At 53.5% G+C, this 24,671-nt stretch overlaps 1 protein-coding gene across 1 annotated transcript; it reads left to right on the plus strand.

The window, feature by feature from the left end:
- The first annotated feature begins 258 nt into the window (after positions 1-258).
- MAL (mal, T cell differentiation protein (MAL blood group)) lies at positions 259-19,971 on the plus strand. Its single transcript, XM_081254143.1, has 4 exons — positions 259-365; positions 13,475-13,642; positions 14,842-14,967; positions 19,370-19,971. The coding sequence occupies exons 1-4, from the start codon at positions 273-275 to the stop codon at positions 19,442-19,444; spliced, it is 462 nt and encodes a 153-aa protein (XP_081110269.1). The 5' UTR covers positions 259-272; the 3' UTR covers positions 19,445-19,971.
- Positions 19,972-24,671: the final 4,700 nt, after the last annotated feature.

The raw sequence follows: 24,671 nt of genomic DNA on the forward strand, positions 1-24,671 counted from the left end.
AGACGTGGGAATCAGGTGTCAACCCCCCGCCCCAACCTCGGGGTGGTTCAGGGCTGCGCCCTTTGCGCTGGGCAGGTCCCTTGGGGTGCGCCCCTCAGTCTAGGACGGGACCGGGCGGCGGCCCGGGCTCCTCCCTCTTCGTCAGGGGCGCCCCTGCTCTTAACCCGCGCGCGGGGGCGCCCTGGCCACTGAGCTCCGCCGAGCAAGAGAGCGCTCAGCGCAGAGCCAGAGCTGCGCGCGTCCGGTTCCGAGGCCGTCGCCAGCCCACCAGCATGGCCCCCTCAGCGGCGCCGGGCGGCAGCAGCCTGCCTAGCGGTTTCGCGGTCTTCATCACCTTCCCGGACATGCTCTTCATCTTCGAGTTTGTGAGTGGCTGGCGCGCCCCGCGCCCGCGCCGGGGAGGGCGGGATGGGATGGGTCGTGCCGCGCGCTCTCCTGAGGGATCCGCACAGCGCGCCGACTGATCCGCAAGCAGCGAGGGTCCCTGAGCCTCGGTAGCCGGGCCCGGGGAGGAAACACTCTCCCGCACGCCCACCCCGCAGTAATGCTTTGGCCCGTTCTAGCTAACGGCCATGGGGAAACCGTCTCCAAGACTTAGGTGGAAAAAACGAACTCGCAACACGGGTCAGATATCCGAAGGCGGCCCCGGTCCACTCTTTGCGCGCCGGTTCCGATGCTGCGCTCCCGACCTGTGTCCTATGGGCCGCGCAGAGGAGGCCCTTATTGGAGAGCGACGTCCTGTAGAGGGGCCCAGCTCTTTCCAGGGTTAGGATTTTGCTTAAAAATTTAAAAATCATCCAAAGAAATTTGAGGATTACCAAGCGAAGTGTGGAGATTGGGTTGGCGTCATAGGAGGAGCCGAATCCGGATTATTTTCTCTTGAACGTCTCTGGTGAAAGTATTTGCGACAACTTTGATCTGGAACTAATAAAACACGCTGTCGTTTGCTCCGCCACAGCCATGGTGCCCAGTGTGGGGTGTGCGAGGGGAGAGGGACCTGTGAGAGCCGTCCGCTGCCTTGGCTGACCTTGAGCAGTCTGGAGACCTCTGCACCGCGGCTGGTCCCTCCCTACACTGGAGCTGCACAGCCTCAGATCGCGGCTGCGGGAAAGCGCTTCCTACTCTGGGCTCCTGTAAAGTGCTCACTGCCGGGAGGCTTCAGACCCGCCTTCAGCCTAAACTCCCCAGGGCCCCAGGGCCTTACCTAAGGCGGGGGGCGGGTGCAGTATTTCTTCTGTAGGTGCCGTTCCACGGGCTCCGAGACTCCTTTCCCTGCGTCCCCACCGCAGAAGTGGCTGCCTGGAGAGTCAGCTGGAAAAGAAAACGTCCAAGCCTGTTTAAAAACGGGACCCCAGCTTCTTATCTCCTGATGGTCAGGGAGGGTGAGAAGCACAAAGGGAGCAGCTTCTGTCATCCGTGGAGGGTTGGGGGAGAGGGAAGGGGGGGTTAAGTTCGCTTGATGGCACCATATCGAGGAAGTAACATCTAGGAGAAACCCTGGACACACCTCTAAGCTGAGCCACACCATTTATAGGCAGGGACACCCAGGCCCAAAGTGGAAGGGGCTTGCAGTCACTGGAACATTCCTTCCCCAAATGGCTCATCTCTGCGCTTCCAGTCGCACTTAGCCTGAAAATGAGCATGTGTGATGAGTAGTAGGTGGTTCCTTCAGAGGCTACTCTATTTACAAAGGCAGAATTTGGTGACTGTAAGTGATGATGGCTAAAGGTGAGGTGAGATGGGGCAGAGAGATTTTTGAGCAACAGAATGGCTTGCTAGTATCTCTTGAGTTGCCCTAATGAGTTTTTGACTCTGCCTTTGTAGCTGTTTGGGGAGCATTATAACAAGAATCATAAGAAAGTGTGTTGAGAATTCCCTGGTGGTCCAGTGGTTCGGACTCTGTGCTTCCACTGCCAGGGGCCCGGATTCAGTCCTTGGCCAGGGAACTAAGATCCCGCAAGCCACACGGCATGGCCAAATAAATAAATAATTTTTTTAAAGTGTGTTAATTGGGCTTCAGGCAAAAGACTCTAGCACACCCTCCTCCTCTTGCCCTGAATTGAATAGGTACATGAACAAGTGTGTCGCAATAATCAAAAGGTGGAAACAGCCCAAATGTCCCATCAACGGGTGAATGGATAAGCAAACTGTAATATTCCATGCAACGGAATATTATTCAGCTGTAGAAAGGAATGAAGTGCTGATACAGGTTGATAAACCTGAAAACACTGTGCTAAGTAAAAGAAGCCAGGCACAGAAGGTTACATAGTGTATGACTGCATTTATATGAAATGTCCAGAATGGGTAAATCTATAGAGACAGAACACAAATTGGTGGTTTGCCAGGGGCTGAGAGGAGAGGGAAATTGGGAGCAGCTTAATGGGTATGGGCTTTTCTTTCAGGGTGAGGAAAATGTTTTGGAGTTAGAGGTGATGGTTGTACAACATCGTGAATGTATTAAATGCCATCGAACTGATCCATTTTAAATGGTTGTCTGTTGTACCAACTTCAAATCAATTTTTTTAAAATTAAGAGCTATTTCAAAAATGACAGAAAAGTATATATACTTTAATAGGCATCCATGTAATTAACACTCAACTTTGTCAAATCTTAATATTTTGCCTTATTTACTCTCAGTATTAAGGAAATAGAGCTTTCAGATGACATCTAAGCCCCCTGGATATTCTGCTATTATCTTATCTTATCTCTCCTCCCCTCCAGCCTCAGGACGACCCCTGAGCTGAATGTGTGTTCAGGATTAGACCTTTACTGCACCCCTAACTATCTATGACTACACACGGTGTGGTTTTATATATTTTCTCGCTTTCTGAAAGTATTATCACCCCGTATACATCCTTCTGCAATGCTTTTCATGCAACCTTGTTCTGAGGTTTATACATGTTGACACTCTTTATTCAGTCGTCTATTCATGGACATTTGGGCAATTTCCAATTTGTTGCATTTTGGTAGCGCAGATGGAACTGCTAAAGAACATCCTTGTATTTGCCTCTTTACTTTTGGGAATTTCTTGTGGGAACACACAGAGATTTGACTTGCTGGGTCATAGGGAATGCACACCCTTGTTTTCCCAGATGTTAGCACACTGATGTCCAAAAGGGTTATTCCAACTTACACAGCCAGAAGTGAAGTTTCCAGGAAGCTGATGAAGCTTAATTAAGCTCAGGACCCCCACTTGCTCAGGACCCTTCCAAGACTCTGACTCACTCTGCATGCTTTCATAAAGAGGGTCCCCATATTGTAGAACTTCCTGACCCCACCAGCAGCTTATGAAAGTCTCCATTGTTCCTCATCTTGCCACACTTGGTAGAGTCAGACTGTCATTTTCTGCTAGTCCAGAGGCTGTGAAATGCTTGATTATTTTTTAACTCTGTGGTCCAGCGAGTCGTTGATGACTCCCAGTCCGTATTCTCATGCCTGACCTCCCAATAGCCTGGGAGGTGCAGATGCCAAACTTTCAGCCTCCAGGACTAACAGGGTGGAGCTCTGCCCAGCTCCCAAGACATGGAAACTGCCCACAGGGCAGGGAAGGCTGGTAGCTCAGGGTGGCGCAGGGCCGCTGAACTCTGGCCCTGCGCCCCTACCCCTGAGCTCCTGACCTCTGACAGCTGCAGGGTCTTCACAGGAAGGGGAAGGCTGGCCCAACCAGGTGCTGTGACCCTGCCTCCGTAAGCACCCCAGAACCGCAGAGGCCATGCTGCTGTTGCGGGCGGTGGGGTCACAGGTATACCCCCATTCAGGTGCAGGTGGAACGCCCAATGTGTCCCCTCCCCCAACAACTCCCCCCAGGGCTTTGCTTCTGGCCTGTTCCCCCACTGCCACCCAAGGAAATGTTTCCTTTTGGAGCCAAGGCTCTGGCTTCCCTTCCTCGTCTTCCCTCTAAGCCAGGGGCTTCGTGACACTTGGGACATGTTCAGAAAATGGGATGTTAACATAGGGTGGTTTTTGTCTCAGCTCTGGCCAGCTCTGGTCTCCCCAAGTGCTGGGAGAGACGCCTCCCTTTCGAAACTTGTGAAGGGGATACCTGAAAACAGGTTAGGTAAGAATCTTTAACCCAGCCGCCTCTTCCCCAGCCTGCTAGAGGTGGAGCCGCTGATAGAATGGCTGGACTTCGAGAGAACATTTCTTTGGAAAGAGTGTGTGCACCTCAGAGTGCACAGGAGGACCAGAGAAGGTCAGCTGGCTCAGGGCAAAGCCTGCCGTGTGCCCTTTGGGGGGCGGGGGTGGGCGTGGGAAGCCACCCGGAAGCAGCTGGCAGTGTCGATTCTTACAGTGACATGGACGTAGTAGTTACTGAAATGAGACTGCTTCTAGCACCCAAAGTGACTGGGGACTTTTTATTATTTGAGAGTGACCAGAAAAGTCCTGGGACCTGCCCTAGATTTTCACCTGTCTGGGGAACAGCAGCACCTGGCAGGGCGGGGGGGAGCAGGATGACAAAGCACTTTTCTGACGGGTGGTCCACATTCTGGCTACACTGGGAATCCTAGGAGATGAGAGATGTAGAATCACAGAAACCTAGTTTTCAAGAGGTGAGGGGAAACTGAGGCTCAGAGAGGGGAGGCAGCTCGCCGGGTACCTCCGTCTCCAGTGGCACTTCTTTTTTTTTTTTTTTTTTTTTTTTTTTTGCGGTACGCGGGCCTCTCACTGTTGTGGCCTCTCCCGTTGCGGGGCACAGGCTCCGGATGCGCAGGCTCAGCGGCCATGGCTCACAGGCCCAGCCGCTCCGCGGCATGTGGGATCCTCCCAGACCGGGGCACGAACCCGTATCCCCTGCATCGGCAGGCGGACTCTCAACCACTGCGCCACCAGGGAGGCCCTCCAGTGGCACTTCTTGCAGTGACAGCAGAGCTGTTGCGGGTTCCTGCATTCACCCAAACACCCACGATGACCTTCCGCCTGCAGCAGAAGGGACCACACTGCCCACCCGGCAGTCCTGGGCAAGGCCCGGTTCCCTTTTCTCCCCACCCCCACACCCAGGGAGTGAAGGGAGCCACTGGGGAGCTCACAGCTGCCTAGGCCTTATTGTCAAAAACACCCTGGAAGGGCTTCCCTGGTGGCGCAGTGGTTGAGAATCTGCCTGCTAATGCAGGGGACACGGGTTCGAGCCTTGGTCTGGGAGGATCCCACATGACGTGGAGCAACTAGGCCCGTGAGCCGCAACTACTGAGCCTGCGCGTCTCGAGCCTGTGCTCCGCAACAAGGGAGGCCGCAATAGTGAGAGGCCCGCGCACCGCGATGAAGAGTGGCCCCCGCTCACCGCAACTAGAGAAAGCCCTCGCACAGAAACGAAGACCCAACACAGCAAAAATAAATCAAATATATTAATAAACTCCTACCCCCAACATCTTCTTTAAAAAAAAAAAAAACACCCTGGAGGTCCTGGGTCACTAGGTCCTGGGCCGGCCCAAGAATCTGCATTTGATAAGCACTGCACGGCCCGCATCATCCAGCTAGGTTTGCAGTGGTCAGCGGGAGGCCAGTCTACCCCTCAACGTTAAATGGGCGACAGGATACTGGAGACAGCTCTCAGTGAAAGGCTTGGGCAAGAAGCCAGGTGCCCCGAGGTTCTCCTGGGCTCAGGGGAAGCACCGTCTCTGCTCCTGGGGAAACTTTCCTGCTGTCCTAGCCAGGGACCTCTCCTACAGTCACCAGAGAGTGCGGGCCGGCCCTGCTGCCAGTGCAGGGCGGTGGCTGAGTCTCACTTCCCTGGCTGTGCCCAATGGCTCCTGGCCCTGTGTCTCTCCTCGTGTTGCAGTCCCCTCCCTGGAGCTGTTTAGAAGGAGGTAAAGGTACTGCTGGGTTTTCTCCTTTCCTCTTCTCTAAAGGGAGGGGAAGAATTATAGGTAGAGGTCTCTCAGGGGTTTGTCCTTGGAGCTGAGAAGTGACTTTTCCAGGGTTTCAAGAACGGGAGGCCTGCTTTGATCAGAAGTCAGTGACTCTGAGCTGTTCTCTGGAAACCGCTAAGTGTGATGACGCAGCTCAGGATCCTCATGCATACGTCATCACAACCAAGCTGCCTTGAAAAAGATTGCTTTTACGCTTTCCATAGGTCACCCCCAACTCGATGCAGATGGGCCCCCCTCTCTGTCCGAGTGCTTTCAGAAGAGAGTAGGCAGGTTCCAGATGCCCCTGCAAGGCACAGCTCACACTCAAGTCAGGCCAGGACAGAGGCTGGCTGTTGCACCCATTCCCTCCATGCTGGCTGCCAGGGAGCGTTGGGGAGGTGTGCTGTGCTGCCAGCTGAGGCTGGTTCTGCAGAACCTTAGGAATGGCTTTGCTTTTTTTTTTTTTTTTAATTGAAGGATAGTTGATTTACATTGGGCCAATGTCTGCTGTACAGCAGAGTGACTCAGTTATACACATACAGACATTCTTTTTTTTTTTTTGCGGTACGCGGGCCTCTCACTGTTGTGGCCTCTCCCGTTGCGGAGCACAGGCTCCGGACGCGCAGGCTCAGCGGCCATGGCTCACGGGCCCAGCCGCTCCGCGGCATGTGGGATCTTCCCGGACCGGGGCACGAGCCCGTGTCCCCTGCATCGGCAGGCGGACTCTCAACCACTGCGCCACCAGGGAAGCCCCAGACATTCTTTTTTTAAATATTCTTTTCCATTATGATTCATCCCAGGAGATTGGATATAGTTCCCTGTGCTATACGGCAGAACCTCGTGGTTTATCCATTCTAAATGTAATGGTTTGCATCTACCAACCCCAAGTTCCCAGTCCATCCCTCTCCCTTCCTCCCCCTTGGCAACCACAGGTCTATTCTTTATGTCTGTAAGCCTTTTCCTGCTTTGTAGATAGGTTCATTTGTGCCATATTTTAGATTCCACAGGTAAGTGACATCATATGGTATTTGTCTTTCTCTTTCTGACTTACTTCACTTAGTATAATAATCTCTAGTTGCATCCATGTTGCTGCAAATGGCATTATTTCATTCTTTTTTATGGCTGTGTAGTATTCTATTGTATACATGTACCGCATCTTCTTTATCCAAGGAATAGCTTGGCGTTGCTCTGGACTCAGGACACCTTATCTGAGGGAAGGGCTGGGCATGGGAACTGGGCCACCTGGGGCCTGCCTCCAGGCAGGATGGGGCCAGCCAGGCTGGACCTGGATGGGGGCTGGGGGCTGACTCCTCCTGGATTCCGTGCTGAGCCCTGGCTTCCACCCCTGATACAAGCCCAGCTGCACTTCTTCTTGGCTCTCAAGTATAGGTCCCTGGACTTGGTGCTTTGGACCAGAGGCCACCAGGGTCAGGCACTGATGAGATGCCCCAGCAGGTGTTCTCTCTGGATGCTGATGAAAGTGAGGACAGCAGATGAATGACAGCCCTGGTCCCTGAAGCACTGATGCCTTGGGGAGGTGTGGGCCAACTCCTCACAGGTTCCAGATTATTCCTCAGAGCATGAAGCAGGGCCCTGGTACTCTCTGCATCGTGGGGCTCTGACCTGTCTTCTGCATTCTGGTGGGAAGCTGTGGTTCCTGGTAGCTTCTGGGTGGGTAGCTTCTAGTGGCATAACTACTTCCTAGGGTTAATGTAGTGGCCTTGATTCTCTGCCATACTTAGCCAAGGCTCTCTGTCCCTCCCACCATGTGAAAAATATTCTGTTCATGCTGGGGCAAAACAACCCCTGTGTTGAATCATTTTAATACACCAAGGTCCTAGGACCTAGAAGATACATGTAGGAACTAAAAGAAAAGCCTTATCACCAGCCATCACACATCGAGGTGCATGTGCAGTGAGAAAAAGGGCCACACAGCCAGTCTCAGCTGACCTGAAATTCCACACTGGAGCCTTGGTTCCTGTTAGAATACAGTCAGGCTGGGAGGGGAGGGGCCAGAAAGAGAGGGACGGGGGCAAGGAGGAGAAGCACCCCCGCATGCTAATGACCAGTGCTATGGGGGGTGGGTACTCACCTGGGGGAAGAGGGACTCAGGCCTGGACAGGCGGCCACTTCCCAGTCCACACTCACCCTGTTTATATCAACTACAGACGTGAACTCACACCCTGTCTTTTTGAACCCCAGACCTCTATCCTCCTCTTCACAAACAGACTCAGGGTCCCCTGAGTCCTGGTCTCACCCTCAGATTAAAGGGACATTATCTAAGTCTAGATTGGGAGGGTCATGTGACGACGGTTCCCCAGAAGGAAGGAGCCTGCTGACAATGGGGCCAGGAGGGCAGAGCAGCTGGCGTAGGTAAACTGAGTCACGGAGCCTCAGCAGCACCCCTGGTGTTCACCGCGGAAGTAGACTCAGAGGTCAGACTCCTCAGTTGGCAGAGGGGGTGAGGGTCCCCACAGAGAGCATCTCTGACCTGCCCCAGATACCTCCATGAGGTCCAAGGAGAGGACGCTGTGCGAATTTCTGGGCTCCTTCCCTCTCCTGGGCAGAGGTGTTCAGCTGGTCACCCTCACTGGGGCCCCGACACTCACCAGGACCTGCCTCTGCCCTTGGTGGCCCCAGAGCTGCTTGAGTGGGGCTTGGCAGCAAGACTGGAGGAGAGAGGCCAGGACGGGAGAGATGGGCTCCATTTACTTGTGTGTCTTAGAATAAAGTCTGTCTCCCTGGATGTACCTGCCCCTGGTGCTGCCATTTCCTCTCAGTATCTGTGAAATGCATAAGTGAGTGAATGAATGAATGGGTGGCTGAGTAAGTGAACAAGTGAAGGAAGCCTTTCCTTTGACTTGCTGGCAGCCCAGTTCCTCCATACAAGGGTGGTGGGGTTCATATGACGACTAGTGTTTGCTTCCTGCTCCCTCTGCTTTTCAGAACAGGAAGAGTCCCCAGCCTCCCTCTCAGACCCCTTTTTGTGGGTCTTGGGAAGGCTTCAGTGCTCTGACCTCCCTGTCCCTATACTCTCCTGCTGTCTGGTGCTTATGTCCTCTTGACTTGGTGCCTAATCCCTTCTCTGCAGTAGCTCAGCCTCCAGACACGCACGCACAAGAAAATGCCCTCTACTCTACCTCACGGAATGACTGATTCTTTTAGTCAACCAAGGCTCAGAGCTGGGACTGCTGTTTCTCCTGGAACACCATTACTCTACTGGTCAAGTCATCTGCATAGGCCCTCCCAGCATTGCAATGAACCCTGACTGCCAAAAGAGTTCAGTGGATAGAGACACTTCCAGAAACACAAATTGGAGTTGCTGTTCCTGGTGGCCTTGGGAGAGCACCTAAGGGCTCTGAGCTCTCGGCAGTCGGGACAAGTCTCATTGGTGTGTCCATCTCTCTTCTCCCTCCTGGGGAGGTAATTTTTGCCCACCTGACCAAAGTAGCAGGACTGACTGCTCAGGGTTGGGTGCGCCCCCCGTGTTCTGTGGCCAGTTTCCTTCTCAAGAGTTCAAGGCACAAGCTCCTGTTCACATGTGCCTTCAAGACCACACCGTGCCCCCGGAGCTTGGGAATTCTGACGCTGGGCCCCCAGGGACTTACTACCAGGTGTGTGTGTGACCAGCCCCACGTGGACGTCCTCCTTGGGTCACGCCTTGCCTTGTTATTGGAAGGCTGCCTGCTTGTGGCAACCCTGACAGAGTAAAATGGAGCCCCAGAAAAATATTCAGAGAATTTGAGCGATTCTTCTGCCTTGACCTCAATGATCCAAGTCTTGCAGCAAAAACACTGGACAATTGTGGACCCAGAGCTCTCAGCCCTGCACAAGCAATGGAGACACTCTGCCAATCTCAAGAATGTGCCGAAGGAGTCCTTTTCCCACTTTTGTAACCAAAGCTCATTGTTGGAAGGAAGCCTTTCTCATATGTTTATGTCCTTTGTGTTCCCTTCGGCAGAGGCAGACACATTTTCCTCAGCTTTTGATTTCTGGGAGATTGTAGGTTTTTCTCTTGTTGATACTTCTGAAGTTATTTTAAAATTCTGGGCCCCCACAAGGTCTGGAGGGGATAATTGTGCATGTTGAGATCTTGACCTACTGGGGTTTCCACGTGGTTGCAAGAGAGCCTTCGCCCCATCGTACGACAGTTATGACAGCAAGTATTTAGAGCACTCGCCGTGTGCCAGGCACCTGTAGATATAAACTCATTTCACCCGGTCCCATTGGGTGGGCGCCACTGCAATCACTATTTTTCAGATAGGGACCAGAGAGGAAGTAACTTGCCCAGAGACAACCAGTGACCCAGCAAAATGTGCCAGAGCTGATTCAGATTCAGTAATTCTGAAGTCTACACCCTTAACCACCCTTGCCTGCCTCCTCTGGATTAATTCAGAAAAGAAAAGAAAGGACCTACTCTTGAGTTCACGTGAGACCTTCCCCAAGACCATCTCCTGAGGAAATTTTTTCCCCAAAAATCATTTGATGAGGTAGACCGCAGATTCAAACTTTTTTAAGTCCTTGGAAATTTTTTGTCTGGATTTGTACAATATCCTTGGTTCTTACAGAACTTCACCTCTGCTCAGCCTCCAAAAGCACACTGACTGAAAGATGGGCGGTTTCCAGTCCTGAAACACCAGGGCGGGGAGAGGCCTCAGATCCCCAGCTCCACCCCTTTCATGGACACTGAGGCTGTGTCCCCGTGTCTAGAGGACACCCAAGGATGAGCGACTCTCATGTTCAGAGCAAGACAGGGATGGAAGCCTAAGGAGAGGAAAGGAAACTTCGTATCAGAGCCAGTCAGGACCTGGAGAGGCATCTTGGACGGCATTGCTGGACGTTGGAGACAGGAGCCATTTCTCCTTGTTTGACAGGAGTTACCAAAACTCCATCCATGGACCGCTTGTGTTATGGAAACATACTCCAAAGCCTTTGGCAAAGAGCCTGGGGTGTTTGCTTCTTTTCCTATCACTCTGCTTCTCTCCTGGGCACTGGGGTTTTCGAGGTGACCCAGGCAATTCCAGTGCAGAATGAGGGCTGAGGACCACTGAGCCTTAGTCCAGGCCCCACCCCCGTTTTCTAGCTTGGGGATCTGGGACCCAGAGAGCGAGCTCAATCCTGGTGGCTCTTGGGCCACTCAGCTAAGAGATGTTATGCAAGACGGGGACCTGGGCGCAGGTGCGGGTGGTGGGAATCTGGCCTGTTGACGGAGATGAACAGAAACTGGAGCCATGCCTCCACCTGTGTAACTGATGTGTCAAAACGATTGCCTCTCAGTGTGCTTCCTGAGAGCTGGGAGCCCCTTCGGGTTCTCTTTAGGAAGGGAAGTGCTTGAACCCTCACCTACACCTTTGCTCTTGACAAATATTTGGCCAGTAGCGTTCTGAGACCAGTGTGGAGTGGACTGCTCCCTGCCCAGGATGGCTTATCTCCAATTGGACTGCTCCCTGCCTGGGATGCCTTATCTCCTAGGTGTGGGTGCTGTACTTGCTCTGTTTGCTCTCTGCAAACTTTGCAGGTGGAGTGAGGCAGGCACTGGCTTTGCCCCATGATTCGTGCTGAATCTCGGCTTTCCACTGAGCAGGGCCTGGCACGCCTTTGAGGTGGCCCCACGATCAGCTGTGTGAAGGTCACCCTTCCTCAAGCCCCACCCCCTGCCACTCCTTGTTCCCCAACCTCCTGCCAGCTCACGGCCTTCCCAAGCCCTCACTGCTGCTCCAGCATCCTTTGGGCTTGGCATGTACCCTCTTCTCCCCTGGAAAGCCTCGTCCTGACCTTCTGGCCTAAGTCCACCTCTCCCTTCAAGACAGTTGGGACCATGTCCCAGTCGGGGCTGCTTTTCCCAATCGTCCTGCGCTGTCACTGGCTGACTCTACGTCTGTCTGCACTGGGCTGCCGGCATCCTGGGTGAGCAGACTTCCCTCTGCTGTTGGGTGGTGAGGGGGCACAGGGCCAGAAGCGTCACACTCACACCCACAGTTTCAGGCGGTTCGCACCAGCCGGCAACATGCAGAGTGAGCTGCCAAGTGCCATTTACAGTGGAGGAAGCCAGGGCCCGAGAGGTGGAACCACATGCTACAGCATCCTCCAGCGGATTCGGTGGAGAGGCCCTCTCACGCCGTGTACCAGCAGCCCTCTGCTCACAAGATGGGCAAGCCAGGCCCACCCTCTTCTCCGTGCCACACTCTCGTGCCTTCTAAATCCAAGTCTGTCTCAGCCATTGGCACAATCACACCCTTTTGTTAAGCGTCCCTTATGAAAAAGGCCCAGCAACCTGTTTGATCTTAAAGGCAACTGTGGATGAATCTACACACACATCTTACTCTACGGCAGTCTGAGGATTTTTATCCAATCGATTTTGCTCCACTTACTGTAAGTTGGAAAGTGTGTTCCACTGCCTCTCAGTCATCAGTAGAGGAATTTTCTGATCAGAGATGCCCACATATGATTCCTCAGACCCAACTTGGTTTTGATAACTCCAGATTCTTCACTGCACTGATTTTTCTACCCAATTATGACGGTCTCCTGAAGCTTCTCTGCTAAGAGGCTCAGAGAACACCTGGGGAAGTGCTATCTCTTACCCAGCAAGTGGGCAGCAGGTGCAGGGAGACAAGGTCAGGGTACCACGTGCATTTACACCCCAGGGGATGCAGGGCTGGGAGGGCAGCCCGTCCTTAGCCCCCAGACCCTTAGGAGGATGGCGCTAAGCTCTGCAGTACCCTGGACCCTGTGACTATCTCCACCCGTGTCCCAGCCCAGTCCTTCTCTGGGGGGGGCGGGGGGCGGTGGAGGAGGCTGAGGTGACTTCACCGGGATGGAGAGGGACAAGGAGAAGGGAAGACAAGTACAGGAAATCCCAGCTTGGGTTGTACCTTGTCCACAGGGGGAGCCGGACTGTACCATTGAGATTATGATCCCTAGTCTGTCCTTATGCTTCTCTTGAAAACATGGGGCTCCCTGACCCTGAGGACACCAAGTGGGTTGTCTTCTGGATAATGACAGGGGGAGGAATGCCTCTCTCACCTCTGAGGAGACCAGGCTGACCTGGGCCCTCCCCACTCCAACCCCATCTCCAAAAGTCAGAGAACTTCTGGGACTTGGGGATTGAAAGGTCAAGTTTTTTTCTTAAATGCTAATGATATATAGTATGGCTAATTTGTTTTGCCAAGTAAAGACCAAAAGAATCAGCTGGCCACTACCATTTTATAAAAGAAAGAATACTTTTGGGAGTTCCCTGGTGGTGCAGTGGTTAGGACTCAGGGTTCTCACTGCCATGGCCCTGGGTTCAAGCCTTGGGCCACAAGCCATGCAGCGTGGCCAAAACAAAACAAAAAGGATATTTTTCTATAAAAAATACTAGGAAGGATATAATCTCAGAGTTTGCCCTTCTACTAACAAAAACTGGATGGCCTAAGTCCTTTCTAGGGATAACAAATTTTTAACTCAAAGGTGCCTCTGTTTCCCCATCTCACAAATGGGTCAGTACCACACTCACAGGGATGTTGTGAGGATTAACTGAGTTAATTATAGAGTGCCCCTGGTTCCCCAGCGGGACCTCTGGGTCTGGCCCAACCTGGGCATGGGCCCTCCTGGTCTGACCCTCACCCCTTCTCTCCCTCCCTCTGCAGGTCTTTGGGGGGCTGGTGTGGATCCTGATTGCCTCGTCCCATGTGCCCATCCCACTGATCCAGGGCTGGGTCATGTTCACGTCTGTGTTTTGCTTCATAGCCACTACTCTCCTGTACTTCCTGTATGTAACTGGTGCCCACGGCAGCAGACCTTCCTGGATCACCCTGGTGAGTCCCAGTCCTGCGACGTTTGAGGTGGGGGTGGGGGTGGGGTGCGGCATTGGAGCCTCTCCCCTGGCAGGTTGGCTTTGCCAGTGCTGGGTGAGGTGCCCTGTACACGTCTCCCACCCATGTGCCAAGGCTGAGCCGGCCAGGCCCTCAGCTCCGCGCTGCCCATAGAAGCCCAGGGTTCCCCAGCGCAGGAGGTCGGGCAGAGGGTAAGGCAGAAGCTGACTATCACTGTTGCTGCCTGATCCTCTGTGGGCCTGCTCTGCTTTCTCCTGGGTGAACGCCCTTTTCATGCTAACCGGCAGTCCAACAACCCTCCCTGTACCTCCTGCACCTGCCAGGGGCCAGCTGGCATCTCCCACCACCCAGGAGGGCTGGCTTCCGTTTTGGGGGAGGGGACAGGATGCTGAGGGCTGGTCCTGGCTGCCCAGCGTGACGCCACGCTCACTGCCCAGCTCCCAGTCACCACCTTCTAGAGCAGGGTCGCCAGAGAGGGACTTGGCCCGGGAAGAGGGAAGTCCTGTGATCTCTCTTGCACATGAATTCTGCTTTGAGGCCCATGAAGGGGGTAAACTTACACGGGGGCCACCTTCCCTTACCTCCCCTGGAAGGGGGCGGGGCTGTTAGCCAGGCCTCTTAGTCTCAAGGGGCCTGCGACCTAGACTTTAGAAACCACCTCCAAGTCGTAACTACTCAAAACCCTGTCCTAGTGCTTTTTTGCTTTTAAAACATACCTGGAGCCCCAGTCCCTGGCTCTCCCCAAGAAAAAGCTAACTACAACACAGCAGTGAAAATGGCCTGAGCCTGTCACTCTGTATCGGCCACACCCGAACTGGGGACTGTGACCGCAGCTGACACTTCTCAGGTCCAGAACCAATTTCCACCAATCCCAAAGGGCCACCTCCCCACCCCTTACTAGATCCCAGCTCAAGGGAAAGCAGTATCCTTCCTCCATCGAAGTCCTTACTGTGGCCCCAAACCAGTGAGATTACTCAGCTCGGCAGCTCTGGTGAATCAATGTCTCTGAGGAAGGGGGGCAGGGTTGGCGGGTGTCAAAGGGAGTAGCAGATGACGACGGGGGACCTGGTCCGGGCCAGGCAGGGACAGGTGGGGTGGACAGGCCCTGCTGGGGCCACAGCTGCTCCACATCTCCATATCTGGGTGCCCCAGCTCTCTAATGGCCCTTTCTCACCCTGCAGGATGCAGCCTACCACTGTATCGCCTCCCTGTTTTACTTTGGTGCCTCTGTCCTGGAAGCTTTGGCCGCCATCCAGCTTCAAGTGGGCTTCACCTACAAACATTACCATGAAAACATCGCTGCTGTGGTGAGTCCCCAGTCAATGTGCCCTGTTCACAGCTCCCACTGAAAAGGTTCTGAGTGGAAGGCTGCCCGGCCCTCCCACAGTTTTTTAGTTCACTAAATTTTGAATAAAATAAACCTTCTCCTCATTTCTGAAGAAACAAAGCCTCAGAAAAGGGAAATGATGGGCCCCAGACTCCCTCAGCCACCAGTCAGTGCTGCACTGCCCAGGCCTGCACTGACCAGGGGTCCAAGCCTGGGCGGGCTTTGAGGCAGATGCGGGAGAAGACATGACCGTGGGGCCTGGCACTGTCTTGAGCCCTAGTGAACAATCTTGTTTACCCCTCACAACCGCCCTAGGAGGGAAGTGCCGTTATACCCATTTCACAGATGGAGAACTAGGGCCCTAAGAGCATGCACAACTTGCCCCAGGGTCACCAGGAACTGGAGAGGCCAGGTGCTCTTTCCCCCACACTCTTAGCACCAGTGTGAGCAGAACATCTGGCCACTTGGGTTCCTGGCTCTCCATGAGTGTCTTCCAGGGAAGCACACAGTCGGGGCAGGGCCAGTGCTGAGACCACAGATGGAAAGTCAAGTGGCCAGTGTCTCCCAGGCCCTGGCTCTGTGGCTGTGGGGAGGCTCTGCGGCTGTGGGGAGGCTCTGCGGCTGTGGGGAGGCCCTGCCATGTGCAGCATGTCCAGACCCCCAGCCGTGGATGGTTGCTGCTTGGATTAGGCCTTCGTCTCTTGATGACGGTGTCTCTTTGCCTGACAGCTCTGAGAACCTGTGCAGGAGGAAGCCTGGAGTTCACACTCGCCCATTCCTTGTGCAAGTCCCTTTGTGCCCTCTGAGCCTTGGTTTGCTCATCTATAAAATGGGACAGTAATTCCTGTTGTTTCCCTGGAGAATGAGGCAGCTCTTAAACCACTTCCGTCCAAGGCCTCATGATGAGCAATGGGTGGAACAGGGCTGTAACCTCCTTCACCCTATTAGGAGGTGAGATGGGGGTGAAACTGTGTGTCTGGGGAGCACGCTGCATGTAGGTCTCTGAGCCTTAAAAGGAACAACCTCCAACTCGGGGACCAGATCCATGGCGGGCTGTGAGGTTATGACCTGATTTTCTTGTTGATGGAATGGATCAGAATGACAGGGAATATGAGAATGTATTGTTTCATGAGACTCTTTCCCAGAGTTGTGCATGTGTGTCCTTGCACTAGTGTGCTAACTCATGACATCAGATGTATTTCTAACCATGGATATTGCTTAAAAACTAAGAAAAAGTTTCAGAAATAGCATTCAGATTTCTAGCGATCGACCTATGAATTAAGCAAATCCCAAGGTCAAATGTGATGACACACCACAAGATGTCTGCCCCAGGTGCCAAATCTGTGCCACCCCCGCCTCTCTTTGGGAAGGGTAGAGCAGAGGCTGAGAGAAAACCCACAGGGTGGGCGCAGGTGGGCTCTGGGAAGGGGGTTAGTGAGGGTGCCCTTCCTGTTCCCAGAGGGAGGGGTCTGGGGGAAAGCTCCTCAAAGCCTGTCTGCTGGTCCCCAGGGGCCCACCCCCTTTCCTGGGGAAGCCACACACTCCCCTCAGCTCCCAGCCACTCTCCAGTTCCATAAGCATGGCCACCTCCTGGTCCCTGGCATCCCCTCAAATGTCCCACCGTGTGGGACCCTCCCCCATGTGGGTTCATCTCCCAAGATGGCTGGTTCCTAACCCGGAGCACAGCCAGGCAGCACCCTGGTTGTTCTTCCCTCTCTTGGGAGACTGCCTCCTCTGTCACCTTCAAATGACGATTTCATCACCCCCTCACAAGAGAACCCATACACACCTCCCCCATCCCAACCCCAGAAGCCTTCTCTCTGAACAGACTCCAGCCAGGCATTTGACAACCATTTCTGTAAAATTATTGCAGACGAGGGCAGTGAAATGTAGATGGAATGTGGATAGTGGGCCAGCCCTTGACTGAACAATGCAGGAGGGGGGAGTTAATGACCTGCCCACTGGGCAGATATCTAGTTGGGAACCACTGGGCTCTACCAGGCTCTACCATATTCTGACTGACTTCTCCCTTTTACTTTCCATCAAAATGCAGTGTAAACAGGCATCCAGAGAGGTGACCTGGATGCACGTGTACAACCTGATGAATTTCCATAATCCATCCATTATTCATAATTCAGAAGTCCTCTGTGTAACAAAGCATCCAGATTAAGAAACAACATAATAAGCAGCTCCCAGAAGTCCCCTTCTTGTCCCGCTGCAGTCACTGTGCCCCTTAACTGAGGATAAGCACTGTCCTGACTTCCAGCTCAGGTTCCACTTCACCTGCTTTGGATCTTCAGGAGCGTGATGTGCCTCCTCCCATGTCTGGCTTCTCTCTCTTCACCTCAGGTCTGTGAGGCTCATCCACGTGGCTGGGTGGGGATGTAGAGGTTCTTTCTCTTTGCTGTTTAGTGTTTAGTGTTCCACTGAGGACTATACCAACATCTATTTATCCCTTCCACGACTGATCATGTCCCCACATCTCTGGGAGCTGAGCTGGAGAACCATGAGGGGGCCCAGGCAAAGTCAGCAGGGCTGGAACCAGGAATCTAAATGTTGCCAGCAGACGGAAACGCTGGGCTGGAGCCCCCCGGGGGAAATATGAGCCCAGTTCAATGTAAACTCACGCCTTTCTGTTCAAAATATCAGTTTGTGTCTGTGCACATGGGAGACGGGATCATGATGACACGCTCAGGATTTAACCCCAGACCCTGCCCAACACCCACATGCCCCTCCCATGGTCTCCGGGGAGGGGGGCGGGGCTGGGGCAGTCTGGGGATGTGAGCAGGCATCTCACGGCCTCCCGCACACCCCTGGCCTTTGGGAGCATCTGGCCTCCTCTCACCCCTCTGGGATTCCTCACCTGTCTCAAAAGCTGAGCTTCTCCCTCTCTCCTCGGCTGGCAGCAGAGAAGCTGCACCCGAGGGATCCCTGGGAGAGGGTTTTGTTTTGTTTTGTTTTTACGGTACGCGGGCCTCTCACTGTTGTGGCCTCTCCCGTTGCGGAGCACAGGCTCCGGATGCGCAGGCTCAGCGGCCATGGCTCATGGGCCCAGCCGCTCCGCAGCATGTGGGATCTTTCCTGACCGGGGCACGAACCTGTGTCCCCTGCATCGGCAGGCGGACTCCCAACCACCGCGCCACCAGGGAAGCCCGGGAGAGGGGTTTATAAGGGCCTGAGTTCATATCCATTCATGGCCCTGGCTCTCAATGTCCCGTGTGCCATTTCTTGACCCCCCTTTAAAGTAAGTGTTTCCTGTTCCTGTGGGGACCTCTGAGGCGCTCCTGCCAAGGGTCTCCATTGGGCTCGGAGTCCCCGACACAGTACACTGCTCCCTCCTGATGGGCAGGGGGGTCTTCAAGGGGCTTCTCACTCGTGTGTGACTGCTCCCTTCAGACAGGGTATTTGATTCCCAGATGCATTTTCTTACCTTGGTTATTAAATAACTCAGGTGACTTACCGCCTCCGGCAGTGAGGGTGAGGGTGCGCCCAGGTGTGGAGGCAGCGGAAGAGCAGGCACAGTTACGGCTGGGTTTAGGGGAATTTTCAGCAGTCACGGGAGTGTAGCCTCCCTGATGTTATGCCTGGGTTAGAAACTCTTGACCCTACACCCAAGGTCACAAGCCAGGTGCAGATATTGGCTTGGGAGCAAGCAGCCCTCAGGGCCGGCCACCCAGAGCAGGGTGATAGGACAGATGGTGCCCAGGTGCACAACGGCAGGTCAGAGCCTTGACAGGGCACAAAGCGACCTTTTGCCACATTTCCCAGCCTCTGTTCCCAGTAGCAGCTTTCTCAGTAAGCTCCCTCCTTTTGCCAAAAGCTCAAAATCCCTCCTCTCCATCCCAGTCCCTCACTTCCTGGGGCCTGGCTCCCTGGCTCATGCCTGTGTCATTCAGAATCTTAGAATAAAATTCTGGTCGGGGTCTGAAGACGTCCAGGCAGCAAACCCATGTGTTCCAACTCTCTTAGCCAAGGCCGCTGGGGTCACAGCTGGTGGACTCTGGTCTTATTGGTGTGCAGGAAGGAAGTCTTCCATGAAGAGCAGGGGAATCCTTCCCTGCAATGATCACCTGAAGGGTCTCTGAGGGCCCTCGTTTCCAGTTGGATGGCACCAATATGATGGTGTGTGATGGCAAATAGTTGACCTTGCACACCAAGTTCAGTATACCACTAGGTCACCTGGAGTCTGTGCTGAGAGCGTTCTGGGTCGCACCTAGGCTCTGCGGGAAAGCACATCTGCGTGTGTGATGGGGAGCAGTGGCAGTCCACAGACTTAAGGGCTGTCAACCGCAAGCCACGCACGTGGCGACCCCAGTGTGGGCAGCCCATGCCTCTCCCTCCCCCCATGCACGGCCATTAATTGTCACTTATCTTGGTTTCAGGTGTTTTCGTTCGTAGTCACTCTGCTGTACGTGGTCCACGCAGTGTTTTCTCTAATCAGATGGAAGTCTTCCTAAAGCAGCAGAAGAACTTTAGCTGAAAACCAAGAGGCTGTTAACTGATCGGCCCGCCTTCCAGCATAACACTTTAGAATGCAGAAATGTTCTTGATAGTGGATAAAGAAAGAGGTTTACTCTCCCATATACCTTCATGTCAGAGTAGGAGGCTTGCTACATTTATCCTCCAGCTATTGAGCTGTCTTTCCAGGATCGTTTCCTATTTGAAAGGGGGCAGTGGGAGTGGGAAGTGAGGACTGTGATTTGAGAGACCACAAAACTGGACTGCTGACTCCTGGAGCGGATCGTGAGAACCGTCTACTGGAATTTTCCTCCGGCTCTTTTGAGTGTCCATCTTGCAGCAAGTTTCTCTGTCTTCAAGAATATTCTACCTGTCATGGGGAATAAAATTCACCCAAGAAATATTTGCAGATGTCCACAGTGGGATGTGATAAATCTTTGAAATACTTTATAAAGTACCTTCATGTTCAATACTTTTATGGGGGTGTTTTTCGGTTTTGTTTTGTTGTTTTTTTTTAATTCTCCAGTATAGAGAACACAATCACGTCAGCTTTCTGAGGAATCCTTGGTTTGGACGAAATCTCTAGGGGCATCATCAAAGGGCAGTTCAGGTGACAGTGTGCCCAGCCACTGCATCTCAGAGAGCCCACCGTGGGTATCCCATCCTCCCCAGGAACCAGGGAGGTCAGAGGGCTTCACCATCTCTGGAAACTAACCAAGTATCAGCCTGGGGGACCCCTTCTTTTTCCTACAAAACAGAGGGGTGGGTCTGTGCTAAATTAGAAAATCCTTAAGCCAAAAGAAAACAGGGGCAGAAGTTTCTTCTCACTCTATGTGAAGCTGATCAGAAATTTTCTGGGCAGTATCTTCCATGTTCTATTCCCATTAAGAACGTGGATGAGAAACTGTTTTTCGAATTTCCTTGGACCACACTGTTGTAGAGGAAGGGGACCGGGCCACAGTGTGAAGGGAAGTAGTATGACAAGTGGCAGTGCTCCCTTTCAGGTATGAGATGTCTGGGTCGGGAGGAGAAAGGATGATTAGGAAGGAGGGCACTCAGTAAGGAATCCTGAAAACTCCGCCTCCCATTACGAAATGCTCCTTTATCCCTTCATTAAAGGAAGGTAATGATATTCTAGAGCTGGGACACCAGAACAGGTGTCTCAAAAGCTGGTCACGTTCCAGTGTGGAGGTGGAGGTGCAGAGGCTGGACGACTGCTTGCTAGCGGGCACGCAGAGCTAACATTGAAGCCTCAAGCAGGGGTCTGACTAGTTGACATCTTACTCCCCTTCCAACATGGGGACCCTGTGACTAAACTGGATCTCAGTGGTATCTTCAGGAGCTGTTATTCCAGGGTAATTGTACCAGAAAAGGCCACTTTCACGGAGTCCACTTAAATTTAAGGTAAAATTTTACATTATTAGGAGCAAAAGGTGATTGGGGCTATATCCTGAAAAATACAAGTTAAGAAATGATAGGAAGTTTGTCACGTGTTTAACAATATTTGCTACCAGCTGTTGACTGAGGGAAGGCTATAATTTTTTCATCATGCACCAAGATGCTAACAGAAGCTCATATTCGACCCCATCAAAAAAAAGAAACCAGAGGCTTAGTCGAATTTCCCAACGGTTTCTCAATGTTTTTTCAGTTATCCTCTTTAAAGGAAATTTGATGTGCTCTTTCTCTATTTTCCCTCTTTCAGTTGGGAATTGTCTAATTCTAAACCCTCATTAATCCCAAGCTTTGCAGAAGAGTCTCCGACATGACCTTCTCATTCCTTCTATCCTGAGTCATTTTTAGAATTTGCAGTTTCATTAGGCATTTGATTTGCCTTCTCTTGCATTGGGTGTCATAAGCGTGGGCAGCCTCAAAAAATGCCCTCTCCTGGTCCTGTTTTCCTTCACCCAGACCACCCCGCCTCTCCCCACCCCCAGCAGACCCTGGTCCAGTCTCCCGGCTGGTGCATCTCACTGCTCAGTTCCATCTGCATCCAGCTACTTAGGAAGTGTTTGCAGGTACAACTTCTGGCCAGTGGGCAGGCCTCCTTGCTGAGGGCAGTGCTCCCAGGAACCCACGTGGCCTGGGGAAGGGGGCATTTAAGAAGCCTGCTGGGCAACAGCAGAAAGGTCCTCAGATCACAGAGACTGGGCGTCAACTGAGCACCTACTGTGTGCTGGGACCATTGGTCCCTCCAGGTGTGGGATGGTGTCTGCCCCCCAAAGCTTCTCGTGGCTGGCATGCCTCAGCTCGGCCTCTGGGTCTTGGGCAAGAAGGAACCTCCTATGGGGCACATCTGGCTGCCACCCCAAGGGCAGGTGGGACACGCCTTAGAGGTTGCCTGCTTGGTGGCCCTGACTTGGACCAAAGGGCAAGTCACACCAACACCCAAATGTGACTGCACAAAGGACCCAAATTTGCACTGTGTGACCACCTTGGCTGCCATGTTCGGAGCTCCTGCCTTGGGTCAGGCACTGTGGAAGCACCTCCCATATAGAGAGCCTCCTGTCATCCTCCCAGTGGGCACAGTAGACAGCTATGACTGTCCTTGTACAGGTAAGGAGACAGACTCACTCAGCTGATGAGAACTGGAGCTGGGTCTGGAGCCAACTTGTCCTGTCCCAGAAGCCCTGTGCTCACTCACTGTCCTCAGGTGTCCAGACCTGTCCCCATGAGGGTCTGTTCTCTGGCTGCTTCTCAGGAAGTGACAGTGAGACAAGACCTTGTAGTAGACCTGATACCAGTGGGCAGAGGACGTCAGAGGGGGATGAAGCCGGGCATGTGGGACAGACCTGGACCACTAGCAGGGCTTGCAGGAGGCCACATGGCCGAGTCCAGGTCCTGGACACCACTGTCTTCCTGAAAGAGGCTGGCTGCTCTGAGCTGCAAAGTCATGACCAGGCCCGTCCAGGCAGCTGCCGAGCTCCACGCTGCAGCCCTGACAAAGCCAAAGGCCCCCCAGGCCAGCTGATGCTTTGTGAAGAAGGTGAAAAACTGGGTGTCTCTAAGTTCATAGAACAAAGAGCTATGTCCCTCCACGGGCCTGAGAAAGGAGTAAGAAGTCAATGTCTGTATGTGACCAAGAGACAAAGCTTGCAGCACAGAACCAACCATGGTGACTACAAACTTGGGTGAGGGTGTGCATCTCTGGACGGAAAGAAGGAGAGGCAGCCGTGGATCAAATCCCACCGGGATATTCTGGATGCTCCTACCTGTGACTTCAGTGCCTGTGGGCCCCTTGCTCTATGGGGGCTCCGGGGACACATCCTAAGGCCCTTCCCTGTGCAGGGCAGGTGGCCTGGGAGGGGCTTCATCACACGTAGTCCTCTTCCGGGAACCGAGCCCCTACCCCTTGCTGTGCTCCCAGTGGGTCCCACCAGATCTGCCCTTCTCCTGGAGAGGACAAAGTTTAGAGGAGCTGGGCTTCACCGACATGCCCAAACCGAACTCTAGAAAGCACCTCTTAGGGGCTTCCCTGGTGGCGCAGTGGTTGAGAGTCCGCCTGCCGGTGCAGGGGACACGGGTTCGTGCCCCGGTCCGGGAGGATCCCACATGCCGCGGAGCGGCTGGGCCCGTGAGCCATGGCCGCTGAGCCTGCGCGTCCGGAGCCTGTGCTCCGCAACGGGAGAGGCCACAACAGTGAGAGGCCCGCGTACCGCAAAAAAAAAAAAAAAAAAGTACCTCTTATCAGAGCCCCTGCAGCAGCCCACATGGGGGATTTAAGGCCTCCTCATGCTGACCTTAAAGAGACAGAGGCTTTGCACTGCCAGCCGTGGCCCGTGGGCCGCGGGCCAGTGCAGCCTTCAGGCCCACACAAGGGATTATTGTTCCCGGGATCATTTGGGGCCTGCTCGGGGTCACAATGGGGCCTCTGAGGGGCAAAGTGCCTCTGGCCTGGCTGAGTGTTCCTGCACACATGGGCATCCACCCAGGGCATTTAGAATAACACGACTTGAGAAAAAGATTTAAAGTGATCTTCCCCACTCTCCGCATGACTCATGGGCTTTGTTCTCATGGGCTTTGTTCTGCTTCCATCATATGGTCATGGCAGCCTCTAAGAACTGGGGTGCTGGAGGCAGATGCTGGGGCTCCTAGCTGTGCCCTCTGTCTTCTCTCACAGGTAATCTGGGACAATCCCAGTGCCAGGCTCTAGAGATCGTACCCAGAGAGGTTTGATACATGCAGGGAGTTCAGCTTCCAAGATGTCCTTCAGCCAATTTGTAGTCAGGGAGAGCCTGGTAGGAGGCAGGCGCCCAGGGACATGATGGGAGAAGCCTTGCCAACAACACTGGCTGCCCAGTGCTGCTTAAAGCACTTCACTTATTCACTTAATCCTCATGACAACCCTATGTGGTGGATACTGTTTAGATGAGGCCTCTGAGGCGAAGAGAGGTTAAATGATTTACCCAAGGTCACAGAGCAAGTAGGTGTGACTCGAGTTCCAAGGGTCTGGCTCCTCAGCCCCCAGTGTTACCTGTCATGTGCCGCATCTCATAGGACCAGGGGGCAAGGACTTGCCAGGCAAGTCCTTCAAACCCACAACACTGACAGACGATACTGAAGGTTCCAAACTACACACAGGGATTTTCAGGGAAATGCAGACCGAAGCCCAACCTGCCAAGAAAGTGTGTCTGAGATGAGAACACCTGCAGGCAGGAGTCTTCCCTAAGCAGAGCCAGGACAATGATCCAGCCAGGTGGGGTGGGGGAGGGGAGGCCTCCAGAGGTTAGGAGAGTCTGACATGGCCCTGAAGGCGAGTACCTGTTGGCAGGTGCAGCTCTCCAGGTGAGAGACGCTATGGCTGTGGGCAGGAGCAGGGGTGGTGGGGAAAGAGCGGCGGACAGGCTGGGCTGGGCAGGTGGGATAGACCTGACCAGGTTTGGTGAACAGAGGTCCCATGGAAGGCAGCAGCTGAGGACACGGACCCTGAGCCTGCACACGTGTGTGACCTCTCTCTCAGCCTCAGGGCCCTTGCCTGCAGAAGGGGAATATTCATCCTGCCTTACAGGTTGTTGGGAGGATTCAAGAACTTGGTCCAGGTAAGCACCTAGGACCAAGGAAGGCTGAGGAAGTGTCAGCTGGGCTCACCATCATGGGAATGAAGGAGGGAAAGGTCTAGAATGATCCTAAGTCTCTAACCTGGGCAGATGATGGTTATTGGCATTGTGTTTATTAATTAACCATGTTCCTGACATTGTCAGAAACTTGGACTGACACTTTTGTTTTTCC

Source organism: Mesoplodon bidens, assembly GCF_964165515.1.
Source record: "Mesoplodon bidens genome assembly, chromosome: 14".
In the NCBI taxonomy this organism is placed as follows: Eukaryota; Metazoa; Chordata; class Mammalia; order Artiodactyla; family Ziphiidae; genus Mesoplodon; species Mesoplodon bidens.